General features: G+C 45.5%; 1 protein-coding gene across 1 annotated transcript in view; it reads right to left on the reverse strand.

Annotated features, from left to right (window-relative positions):
- The window catches only part of CACNA1S (calcium voltage-gated channel subunit alpha1 S), a 960,893-nt gene that overhangs the window by 44,394 nt on the left and 903,207 nt on the right, over positions 1 to 13,292 (reverse strand). Inside the window, exons 41-42 of the mRNA XM_075853532.1 lie at positions 11,659 to 11,783; positions 11,436 to 11,567 (exon numbers count right to left, since the gene is read on the reverse strand). Of these exons, the coding sequence (XP_075709647.1) occupies positions 11,436 to 11,567; positions 11,659 to 11,783 (257 nt within the window). The remainder of the gene's footprint in view (positions 1 to 11,435; positions 11,568 to 11,658; positions 11,784 to 13,292) is intronic.

Raw genomic sequence — 13,292 nt, forward strand, 5'->3', positions numbered from 1 at the left:
TATTAAAAATTATTTTTACTTTTTGAGATACACCTGCATTGTATCCGGTATACTGAACAGCTGTATCGTGGGTTGAGAATTGAATCCTTCAGGTCTGCGGCCCTGACGTGTTCAGTGAAAGTGGGTCCTACAGGATCCACCTGTTATCGATCACATCTAAGTTATGAACTTAGATGTGATCGGTAACAGCTCGATCTTGCGTGTCAGTCCCACTGAACTGACGGATACAGGTTTCTATGTATACAGGATACAAAGCAGCTGTATCTCAAAAATAAGAAATAAATATTTTTTTTAAAACAGTAATTAGAAAGTTGCACCAAACACACATAGATAATGGAGTTGCTTGTATTACTATTGCACAGAAGATCGACCAAATACAAAGAATAATATACTACATTCAAATAATATACAGAAATTTTACACTTGCCTAAAATAAGGGAAAATAAGTAGTGTCCTTTTAACAAACTGAGTGCCTTAATGAAGCTCTGTCACCAGATTATAAGTGCCTCATCTCCTACATGATGTGATCGGTGCTCTAATATAGATAACAGCAGTGGTTTTTATTTTGAAAAACGATCATTTTTGACAAAGTTATGAACAATTTTAGATTTATGCTAATTCGTTTCTTAATAGACAACTGGACGTGTTTTTACTTTTCACCAACTGGGCGTTGTACAGAGGAGTGAGTGCATGACGCTGACCAATCAGTGACCAATCAGCGTCATACACTTCTCATTGTTCCAGCCCATTGTTACATTGTGATTGTGCAGTGAAAGAGGCTGGGCTGAAACAATGAGAAGTGTATGACACGGATTGGTCGCTGATTGGTCAAGCGTCATACACTTCTCTTCACAACACCCAGTTGTCTATTAAGAAACTAATTAGCATAAATCTAAAATTGTTCATAACTTTGTCTAAACTTATCGTTTTTCAAACTACAAACCACTGTTATCTACATTACAGCGCCGATAAGATTATGTAGGAGATAGGGCACTTATGATGTGGTGACAGAGCCTCTTTAACAAGAATCTGTCACCAATTTTTGGAGTGTAATCACAATATATAAATATATTTCTGACATATTTCTTTGTGGGCATTTGGGTTAAGGAAATCTTTTACCTTTTCAGTGTCTCTTTTGTGCCATTAAGGCCCCATGCACATGACCGTAAAAAATCTCTGTAATTGCGGACCATAATACGGTCCACAATTACCCATTCAGTTCTATTGGCTGCGGACACCTTTCCGTATTGCTACGGATAGGTGTCCGTGCCGTAGAAGTGTACCGCAAAAGATATAACATGTCCTATATTTTGCTTTTTACGGGCCGTGCTCCTATACTTTGAATGGGAGCAAGGGCCAAAAATCCGGGCGGATGTCCACAGCAGTCGGCGGCCGGTCGTACCCGCAATCGCGGCCTATGATTACGGGCACGTCCGTCCGTGTGCATGAGGCCTTACTGTGAAGTAAATGAGTCTAATTGGCTGGCTTGTGTGTTAATAAGTCTAAAATTCAAGAACACAGCCATGCAATCTCCAAAGTGTGGACATCCACTTGTAACTGTGACCCACTTGGAGGATGTACCATTAACCCCTTCCTGACACTTGACGTATCCATGCGCCAAAGTCGGGTAGGGGAAGTATGGAATGGGCTCACGGGGTGAACCCGCTCCATACGATGCCAGTGTGGGGGGGGGGGTGATGGTTGCTATGGCTGCCTGGGGGCCTAATGAAGGCCCCCAGGTCCGCCATCTTTGTGCTCCTATTAAGCCAGGCTTAATAGAAGCCTGTCAGAATTACGATATACTGCAATACATTAGTATTGCCGTATATCGTGCAAGCGATCTAACGATCGCTGGTTGAAGTCTCCTAGGGGGACTAATAAAAAAAGTAAAAATTAGTAAAATAAAGGTGTTTTTCTTATGTAAAAAAAAAAAACCTTTTCCCATTTTCCCCCTAGAGCATAGTAAAAAAATAAATAAATAAACATAATTGGTATCACCGCGTCCATAAAAGTCTGAACTATTACAATATATCTGTTACGTCCATGGCCGGGGATCGCCGTTCTAACTCACCCCCTGACGATCCCGGCCATGGACACCTCTCTGCTCGGCGTCCTCCTCCCTCTGGCAGGCTCCGGCACTGTCTTCCGGGTCCTCGCGCGTGCACGGCCTTAAAGGGCTAGTACGCGTCCAGCTGCCAGTAATCAGTTATTAGCCCAAATGGCTGCTGGACTATAAAAATGAGCTCTGCCCACTGGTTCCTTGCCTGAGCATTGTTGTATACCCTAGTCTGTCTTGCTAAAGGTCTCCCAGTGTTTTCCAGTTCCCAGTGTTGCCCGTTCCTGCTGCCTGCACCCTGTATCCCGTACTATCGTTACCTGTTGTAAAAGCCAAGTCGTGTCTTCCGCCGCATCCGCGGCATCACCTGCTGTGAAAGCCAAGTCGTGCCTTCCCGCTGCATCCGCGGCGTCACCTGCTGTGAAAGCTAAGTCGTGCCTTCCCGCTGCATCCGCGGCGTCACCTGCTAAGAAAGCCAAGTCGTGCCTTCCCGCTGAATCCGCGGCGTCACCTGCTGTGTAAGCCAAGTCGTGATCCTGCCACTGTCTACTATTGCGTCAGGTACCCGTTTTGAACTATAGACATTGTTTTGTACCTAGTTGGCCAGCTGCTACCCCGCTACGCGGTACGGCCCAGTGGGTCCACACCCCGCGCCGTGACAGTACGCTCAGGCCATGGACCCCGCTGGCCAAGTCAAGAGTCTGTAATTCTACCAAGCCATGCAGGCAGACCTGCAGGATCTGCAAGCGCGACAGGATCAACTCATTGTGGCAGTAGACTCCATGGCGCAGCATCTTGGTGCACTAGTTTCTTCCGTCATCGCTCCTAGTGAAACTCCTCCGATCAACCCTCCAGCTACACCTCCTGGCAGCTCCAGTTCGGACTCTCTGTTCTCGCTGCGATTGCCACCACGGTTTCATGGAGATGCAAGTTCGTGCAGGGGGTTCCTGAACCAATGCCAAATCCATTTCACTCTGCACGCCCAAGCATTTCCTTCGGACGGAGCCAGGATCGACTTTATTGTATCCCTACTCACCAGCAAGGCCCTGGCGTGGGCGAACCCAATCTGGGAACGACAGGGACCCCTGACCAGAGACTTCCTGGGGTTTGTGCGGTTGTTCCGTTCCGTATTTGAGGAGCCTGGACGAGCCTCATCGGCTGCTACTGCTATTTTTAACCTGCGTCAGGAGGACGTCTCCGTGGGCGAATACACCATCCAGTTCCGGACTCTGGCAGGAGAATTGTCTTGGAATAATGAGGCCTTGGTAGCATCCTTCTGGCATGGCCTATCGCCTGAGATCAAAGATGAACTGGCTGCTCGAGATCTCCCAGCTGCCCTGGATGATCTGATTCAGCTGGCTAGCTGCGTGGACATAAGGCTCAGAGAGAGATCCCAAGAGATTCTTCAGGAGAGACGGCTTCCTAAACTGGCGCCCAACTTCCAGCAACCCCTCTTGCCCTGTTCTTCTGCTGCATTCGAGGTCCCGATGCAGGTGGATCGGCTTAAACTGTCTGATCAGGAGAAACAGCGCAGGCGCACCTCTGGACTCTGTCTGTATTGCGGCCTCGCTGGCCATGTCGTGCGTCTGTGTCCCCAGAGTCCTAAGAAACCCCAATGTCTGGGATTGGTTGGAGAGACAACCCTGGGCGCTACTGCACTTGATAGAGAATTCTCGTCCAAGCTGTTCATTCCTGTAACCATTGTCGCTGGCGGGATACCTCATCCAGTCTCTGCCTACCTGGACTCTGGCTCCGCAGCCAATTTAATCTGTCAAGACCTCGTGTATCTCCTTCAGTTGCCCACTGTTTTGCTGGAGAGACCATTGATCGTTGCCTCGGTAGATGGACTGCCTTTGCCTGACCCAGTATTGTCTGTGACCAAGCCGTTGAGACTCCAGGTGGGAGCTCTTCATTCCGAGCTGATCTCTCTGTATGTCCTGTCCAAGGCCGTCAACCCCGTGCTGCTGGGCTTGCCTTGGCTCCGTCTTCACGCCCCAGTCCTGAATTGGAACTCTGGAGAGGTTCTTTAGTGGGGTCCCAAGTGTCTAGACCGCTGTCTGGGTCATGTCCTTCCATCCCAGCCTTCTTCGCCTCAGTCATTGTCTGGGCTACCTCCTTGTTACTCTCAGTTCGCTGATGTCTTCGACAAAAAAGAGGCAGAGATATTGCCACCACATCGAGAATACGACTGTCCTATCGACTTGATTCCTGACTCTTCTCCTCCTCGCGGTAGAGTATACCCTCTTTCCTTGCCAGAGACCCAGTCTATGTCGGCCTACATTAAAGAGAATCTAGAGAGGGGCTTCATACGAAAGTCTTCATCCCCGGCCAGAGCCGGGTTTTTCTTTGTCAAAAAGAAGGATGGATCCCTTCGACCATGTATTGACGACCGGGGTCTCAATCAGATCACGGTGAAGAACAGGTACCCCTTGCCGTTGATTTCTGAGCTCTTTGATCGTATACGGGGGGCGAAATTTTTTTCCAAGCTTGACCTGCGGGGGGCCTACAATCTAATCCGGATCCGTCAGGGAGACGAGTGGAAGACTGCCTTTAACACACGTGATGGACACTACGAATATTTGGTCATGCCCTTCGGCCTGTGTAACGCTCCCGCAGTATTTCAAGAATTTGTGAATGACATATTTCGTGACCTCCTCTATGTCTGTGTTGTGGTGTACCTCGATGATATCTTGATTTTTTCCCCAGATCTTGTGACTCATCAGGGCCATGTCCGCCAGGTGTTGCTTAGATTAAGAGAGAATCATCTCTACGCCAAGTTGGAGAAGTGTGTGTTCCAAGAAAAGTCTCTTCCCTTCCTGGGCTACATTATCTCTGATCAGGGTATCAAGATGGATCCTGAGAAGGTCAAGGCTGTCCTGGAGTGGCCACGTCCCCAAGGCTTAAGGGCCATACAACGCTTCCTGGGATTCGCCAACTTCTACAGACTATTCATCCCCAACTTCTCTTCTCTGACAGCTCCCATCTCCACCCTTACTAAAAAGGGTATGAATGCCAAAGTATGGACTCCAGAGGCGGAGATCGCATTTGAAACCTTAAAGAAAGCCTTCACGTCTGCCTCCATTCTGCACCATCCTGATGTGTCTCTGCAGTTTTCATTAGAGGTGGACGCCTCCTCTATTGGTGCCGGGGCTCTATTGTACCAGAGGGGTTCGAAAGGCAAGACGGTGGTATGTGGTTACTACTCCAAGCTGTTTTCTTCTGCAGAGCGCAACTACTCGATTGGGGACCGGGAGTTACTGGCCATCAAGATGGCTCTGCAGGAATGGAGACACCTACTGGAAGGCGCAGCTCATCCTATCCTGGTCTTTACGGACCACAAGAACTTGACCTATCTACAGACGGCTCAACGACTGAATCCTCGTCAAGCCAGATGGTCATTGTTTTTTGCACGGTTCCAGTTCGAACTCCACTACCGACCTGCCGACAAGAATGTGAGGGCCGATGTCTTGTCTAGGTCTTTTGAAACAGAGGACACTGTGGAGCCCCCACAGAATATTATCGATCCCTCCTGCATCTACCCTGTCAACCCTCTGCAGGTTAGAGGCATTCCCCCAGGAAAAACTTTCATACGGCTGGCAGAGGAAGAATCCTTCGCTGGGGTCACTGTTCCAAGCTGGCAGGACATGCGGGTGCCCGTAAGACCCGAGACCTGATTGCCCGTCAGTTCTGGTGGCCCACGCTGCCCAAAGACGTCATAGACTTTGTCTCCTCCTGTACGGTGTGTGCAGCCAACAAGGGTTCCCACTCCAGACCAGCCGGTCTGCTCCAACCACTGCCGGTGCCCGAGGCCCCCTGACGGCATATTGCTATGGATTTTGTTACGGATCTGCCTCCCTCTGCAGGATGCAGTGTGATCTGGGTGGTGGTGGATCGTTTTTCAAAGATGGCTCATTTTGTTCCCCTGACTGGCCTGCCTTCTGCCGCTCGACTGGCTGACCTCTTCATGCAACACATCTTCCGTCTGCATGGATTACCTCTGCATATTGTCTCGGATCGAGGGGTCCAGTTCACCTCTAAGTTCTGGAGAGCACTCTGTGGCCTACTCGGGGTAAAGTTGGACTTCTCCTCAGCTTATCACCCTCAGTCCAATGGGCAAGTTGAGAGGATTAATCAAATTATGGAGAACTACCTACGGCACTTTGTTTCCAGAAGACATGATGACTGGGTGCAGCTGCTTCCGTGGGCGGAGTTCTCTTATAATAACCATACCAGTGAGTCCACCACTTCCAGCCCGTTCTTTATAGTCTATGGCCAACATCCTCGAATACCCCTGCCCGGCTCTACTATGTCTCAGGTGCCTGCAGCCGATTCTACCTTCAGGAACTTTCTGCAAATATGGCAGCAGACATGGTCTTCTATTCTGCTGGCGGTGGACCGCATGAAGAGAAAGGCAGACACTAGAAGACGAGAACCTCCCCAGTTTCTTCCAGGTACAAAGGTCTGGCTGTCTTCCAGGAATATCCGGCTGAGGGTGCCATCTTGCAAGTTTGCCCCCAGGTTCCTTGGACCCTTCGAGATTCTGCTGCAGATCAATCCTGTGTCGTACAAGCTTCGACTGCCTCCTACCCTCAAGATCCCTAATTCCTTCCACGTCTCCTTGCTAAAACCCGTGGTTCTAAACCGCTACTCCAGGACTCCTAGTTCCGCAGTGGCTCCTGGCAGTTCATCCGGAACTTTTGAAGTGAGGGAGATCCTGGCCACCAAGAAAGTAGGAGGCAGGACATTTTACTTGGTGGATTGGAGGGGATTTGGTCCAGAGGAGAGGTCTTGGGAGCCAGAGGAGAATATCGATGCCCCGGTCCTCGTGAAAAATGTCTTTCCCGCTCTGGTCCCAAGATGAGGGGGCGTAAGAGGGGGGATACTGTTACGTCCATGGCCGGGGATCGCCGTTCTAACTCACCCCCTGACGATCCCGGCCATGGACACCTCTCTGCTCGGCGTCCTCCTCCCTCTTGCAGGCGCCGGCACTGTCTTCCGGGTCCTCACGCCGTTCCTCGCAGGGCGCGCGCGCCCGCACATGCATGGCCTTAAAGGGCCAGTACGCGTCCAGCTGCCAGTAATCAGTTATTAGCCCAAATGGCTGCTGGACTATTAAAATTAGCTCTGCCCACTGGTTCCTTGCCTGAGCGTTGTTGTATACCCTAGTCTGTCTTGCTAAAGGTCTCCCAGTGTTTTCCAGTTCCCAGTGTTGCCCGTTCCTGCTGCCTGCACCCTGTATCCCGTACTATCGTTACCTGCTGTAAAAGCCAAGTCGTGTCTTCCGCCGCATCCGCGGCGTCACGTGCTGTGAAAGCCAAGTCGTGCCTTCCCGCTGCATCCGCGGCGTCACCTGCTGTGAGAGCAAAGTCGTGCCTTCCCGCTGCATCCGCGGCGTCACCTGCTGTGAAAGCCAAGTCGTGCCTTCCCGCTGAATCCGCGGCGTCACCTGCTGTGTAAGCCAAGTCGTGATCCTGCCACTGTCTACTATTGCGTCAGGTACCCGTTTTGAACTATAGACATTGTTTTGTACCTAGTTGGCCAGCTGCTACCCCGCTACGCGGTACGGCCCAGTGGGTCCACACCCCACGCCGTGACAATATCATTATTTAACCCGCACGGTGAACGCCGTCAAAAAAATAATTGTAAATGCCAGAATCTCTATTTTTGGGTCACCTCATCTTCCACAAAAAATGAAATAAAAAGTGATCAAAACGTTGCATGTACCCCAAAATGGTATCATTAAAAACTACAGTTTATCCCGCAAAAAATAAGCCCACATACCACTTAATCCACTGGAAAATTAAAAAGTTATGGCGACACAAAATATTTTTTTTTTTTTACACTTAGGTTTGTACTTGGAAAAGTAGTAAAATATAGAAAAAACTATATATAATTGGTATCACTTTAATCATATTGACCCACAGAATAAAGTTAACATGTTGTTTTAATTGCACAGTGAATTCCGTAAAAACGATGCGCAAAAAACAATGGAGGAATTGCTGTTTTTTTCATTTTCTACCCCACAAATAATTTTTTTCCCGTTTCCTAGTACTTTATATGGCACAATAAATGGTGCTACGAAAAACTACAACTCGTCCCGCAAAAATCAAGCCCTTATAGGACGATATCGACGGAAAGATAAAATCTGAAAAAGGGCTGTGGCGGGAAGGGGTTCATAACCACCCTCTGTTTTCTATCAGTGAGCCAGTTGTTGACCCAATTACGCATATTTTCCCCCAGTCCCAGCATTTTCATTTTATATACCAACCTTTTATGTGGCACAGTATCAAACGCCTTTGAAAAGCCTAGATATACCACATCCACAACCTTACCTAAGTCCATTCTAGAATTTAGCTCCTCATAGAACCTAATCAGATTATTTTGACAGGACCGATCCCTCATAAACCCATGCTTATGAGTTTAAGAGTTTATTTTTATTGAGATACTACAGGATAGCATCTCTTAGAAAACCATCAAATATTTTACCCACAATGGAGGTCAAGCTTAAAGGCCTATAGTTTCCAGGCTCACTTTTTGACACTTTTCTGAATATTGGTACCACATTTGTTATGCACCAGTCCTGTGGAACAGACCCTGTCATGATAGAATCCTTAAATGTTAGAAATAAGGGTCTTTCTATCACTGCACTTAAAGGGAACCTGTCACCAGCATTTCACCTATTGAACTTTACATATCTCACTGGCCGCCGCTATAAAAAGTTAATTGCCGTTATCCCCTCACCTAAACTCCTCCTCCGACTGTAAATAACGGTCTGCAAACATTTTGCGCCTTTTATCGTAATAATCTGGTGTCCCTTGGTGCGCACACACCAGAAGAGGACATTAATGCACAAGCACGGGATTTTGTGTGCTGGGGAATGGAGAGGAGCTGTCAATCAAAAGTAAGGAGGTGGGTTAAACTCGGAATGAACTGAGGAATGAAGATATGACTCTTTTCAAATGAAGATATGACTCTTTTATGCTCATTAGCATACGGTGTGGGAACACTAAAAAACAGAATACTAAAGCTACAGAGCCGACTAAGATAACAATTATAGGTTATATAGAAATGATTTTTCACCCACTACCACCAGGTATTGCTGGTTTAATAGGTGAAATGCTGGTGACAGGTTCCCTTTAAGCTGTATGTACATGAGGAATAACACTTTTTCTGGCCATTATATGACATGTATTCTGCATTTTTTAGCAGTTTCCCTTTGCAGGCTCTAATTCTAATTCTCAGTGTGCTCTGAGCTAGTGGGCAGAGCCTAACAGCTAACATGTCTTCTATACATGCAGCAGCATGGAGGACATTATACAGCAGTAATGAGCAGTGTAGCTGATAATCAAATCACTCTGGATTCTTACTCTGCTCCCCCCTCAATAGACTTGTATAGGCAGCGTGTATTTATCTCTTTCTCTTCCTGCTCCCTTTTCCCCTTTTCCTAGACTTGAATAGGCAGCATGTCTGTGTCTCTTTCTCTTCCTGCTCCCGCCTCCCCCTCCATAGACTTCTATTTGCAGGCAGTGAAGAGACACACCCCACTTTCTTCAGTCTGTCTGTGACTAGGGATAGAGGTTGCTTGACAACAGGGTGTGGATAGCAGATTACAGGAAGGGAGACAAGTAGTGGCAGTAACTTCACACATCATTTGCATGGATAAAACTACTAAATATTAACATTAAGTAAATTACAAAGTCGATATATATTAGGTATACTATTAGATCAGCATAAGCTATTTGAAAAGTTAGTGTCCATTTAAATTCAACAGAAATAAGAATCAATAGACAGAGCCCTTTTCAATACAAATTTACAATCCAGAGTAACTAGTGAGAAAGGAGGTTAGAGGTGTACAAACTCTATGTGGACAATTAACCTAATTAGGTAGTGGAGGTTATAACAGAATGTATTCTTGTCTGAAGAGGTAGGTTTTTAGGTCAAAACTGAAGGCTTGCAGAGTTAGGGTATGTTCACACGGCAGCCTCCGTTATGGCTGAAATTACTGAGCTGTTTTCAGGAGAAAACAGTTCCGGAATTTCAGACGTAATGGCATGTGCAGGCATTTTTCGCTGCGTCCATTACGGCCATAATTGGAGCTGTTTTTCCATGGAGTCAATGGAAAACGGCTCCAATTATGTCTCAAGAAGTGACATGCACTTCTTTGACGCGGGCGTCTTTTTTACGCGCCGTCTTTTGACAGCGGCACGTAACAAATATGACCGTCGGCACAGAACATCGTAAGACCCATTCAAATGAATGGGCAGATGTTTGCCGACACGTTGGAGCCGTATTTTTGGACGTAATTCGAGGCTAAAATGCCCGAATTACGTCCGTAAATAGGGTGTGTGAACCCAGATTAGGAAGTGGAAGATGAGCTGTGTTAATTCCAAAGAAAGGTAGAGGCAATCTACTGCAAGGTGATAAAGGAAAAGGAGCGAAGGTTATATAGAAAGCTCTGCTTTTGCTTTGGAAGGTACTGTATCTGCAGATTCAGTGAGAATATATACACAGACTTAGCCCATTTGAGGACAAAACAATCCAATTCTTAATCAGCAAGACCAGGTTCGTACGTTGAATATTTGTTGCGGAATACGCACTGTATATATGTGCCTTTGTATGTATATATATATATATATATATATATATATGTTCTGGTATGCCTACATATGTGCCTTTATGTATTTATATATGTTCCTCAGTGTATTTATGTGTGTGTGTGTGTGTGTGTGTGTCTGTATGTCTATATATTTACCTTTATGTATGTATATATTCCAGAATGTCTGTATGTATATATTTGCCTGTATGTCTAAATATGCTTTCTTTTGTATGTGCAGTATTTATGTTCCAGTATGCGAGTGTCTATATATGTTGTTAAATTTTGGTTTGTGGAGGGCAGCAATAGGGAGTCCCGCACAGGGCGCCATCCACCCTAAGGCCTGCCTTGTTCCTACATATCAGATATTTAGCTTTTTAAAAGCTGCAGTAATTTACTGCAGTGACCGGATGTTATGGTAAATTCCAGGGCATTTTTTTAAACGGCAACATGATCTATTCACTGTAGCTTTGTTTCAGATCTCTACTAGATTTTTCTTATTGCCTTTCGTGTGAAAAATCATTGTATTGAAACGGCATAAATCCAAAAACGGAGCCACTTCTAACCTGCATGTAGAGCAGGTTGGGAAGCAAGTAAGCAGGTAGAGCAGCAAGTAAGTCACCTCTCCTTGCTGTCTAGGTTTAATACTGCTACATTACTTTACAGCTTCTCATGTATGATACAGAAGAACAAATATTTAGAAGAGTTAATGAAACACTAAAATTACAAATTAACATTCTTTTTTTCCTCCTAATTTTGGAAATAATTGAAACAGGCAATTCTCACCCGATAAATTCCATCCTCAATTACTGCTTCAACCATGGCCCTCTCCAATTCTTCATCAGGAGTAAGATCACCAGATATTGCACGTTTTAGTTCACTTTCTCCTCCCTCTTCTTCCACATTGCGCAAACCAGCCTGTAGCAAATTACACAAGTTACACAGGTCTTAGCACCTCTATTGTACATCTTAACATGAAACTAGGAAGGGTGTAAATCCACTAAATTACCTGGATCTCGACGTCATTTCTTTTAGGTCGATATCCATAATATTCCTCCTGACGTTTCTTAAACTTTCGGAAATGTTCTTGTATCAGGAAGATGGCATAAAACTTTCCAACAGTCACTTCATCATCTTTTAAGTAAAGGAAAAAAAGAAATGTTGAATAACACACACACATATATATATATACATACATACACACTACCGTTCAAAAGTTTGGGGTCACCCAGACAAATTTGTGTTTTCCATGAAAACTCACACTTATATTTATCAAATGAGTTGCAAAATGACTAGAAAATATAGTCAAGACATTAGGGGCGTAGTGAGCATTTGTATTTCAGAGGTGTTTCATAAAAGTTATAAACATGGCCGTGAAAATTAAAAATTTCATTTTTTCCAATAAAACATCGATTTATCCCCATATTTTTCAATTATATAAGAGGTAATAAAAGAAAAAGCACCCCACAATTTGTTAATTTTTCCTGATAACGGCAATACCCCATATGTGGCCATTATCTGCTGCCTGGGCACAAGGTTATTCAGAAGGGTAGGACCACCACTTTGTTTTTTGGAGCATGGATTTTGCACAAATGGTTTTTGAGCACATCTCTCATTCGCAGTACACCTGAAGTGCTAGTACAGTTGAAAGTCCAAAAAAGTGACCTTATTTTGGAAACTACACCCTTCAAGGAATTCTTGAAGGGGTTTAGTGGGCATTTTGAATCCACTGGTCTTTTCCAGAATTTTATGTGCATTGGATGGTGCAAAGTGAAATTGCAAATTTCCCACATTATGCCATTTTAGCGTCCAATATGTTGTGCCCAGCTTGTGCGACTAGGGACATACACCATGTTTATTTCTATGTGGGTTGTCCCGGGTATGGCAATACCCCACATGTGGCTGTAATCTGCTGTCTAGGCACACGGTAGGGCTCAGAATGGAGAATTGTACTGCCATTTGGGCATTGGTGCACAAATTTTATGTGAGCACCATGTCACATTTAAAAGTGCCCCTGAGGTACACGTACAATAGAAAGCTCCAAAAAGTCACCCCATTTTGGAAACTATACCCCTCAGGTAATTCATATAGGGGGTGTAGGGAGAACTTTGAATCCAGAGGTGTTTTCAAGAGCTTAATGCGCAGGGGATGGTGCGAAGTGAACATTTCAAATTTCCCACAATTATGCCATTTCAGGGCCCAATATGCTATGCTCAGCTTGTGCCACTGGAGATATACATTCTGTGCGGAATAATACTCCATGTATGACTCTTACACAGTTCCAGAAGATTTTTAGTGTCTACATTTTAATTGGCAGATTTTTTGTCAACAGTTTATGTTTGCAGAGGCTCCAGAGGTTCCAGAACATAAAGGAAGTTAATTTACACCCTTCAAAGCACTGTATTCATCTAGGGGTATAATGGGAATGTTTAGTTTTTTTCTTTGGGGGCGGGGGTGGTATTATTAGAATATCAAATTAATTTGGAAAATAAATGGCCAGGGGGTATTTAAGAAATGAATGGAATGGGTGTGATGTCAACGGAGGAATACAAATTAGACAATGAATATTAACAGAAGTGTGATATAAACGGAAGCATTCTCTGATGCAGTGTCCCGGTTTAGAGGGACAGGTCACAGAGTAGT

This window comes from Rhinoderma darwinii, chromosome 2 (assembly GCF_050947455.1).
Source record: "Rhinoderma darwinii isolate aRhiDar2 chromosome 2, aRhiDar2.hap1, whole genome shotgun sequence".
Taxonomy (NCBI): domain Eukaryota; kingdom Metazoa; phylum Chordata; class Amphibia; order Anura; family Rhinodermatidae; genus Rhinoderma; species Rhinoderma darwinii.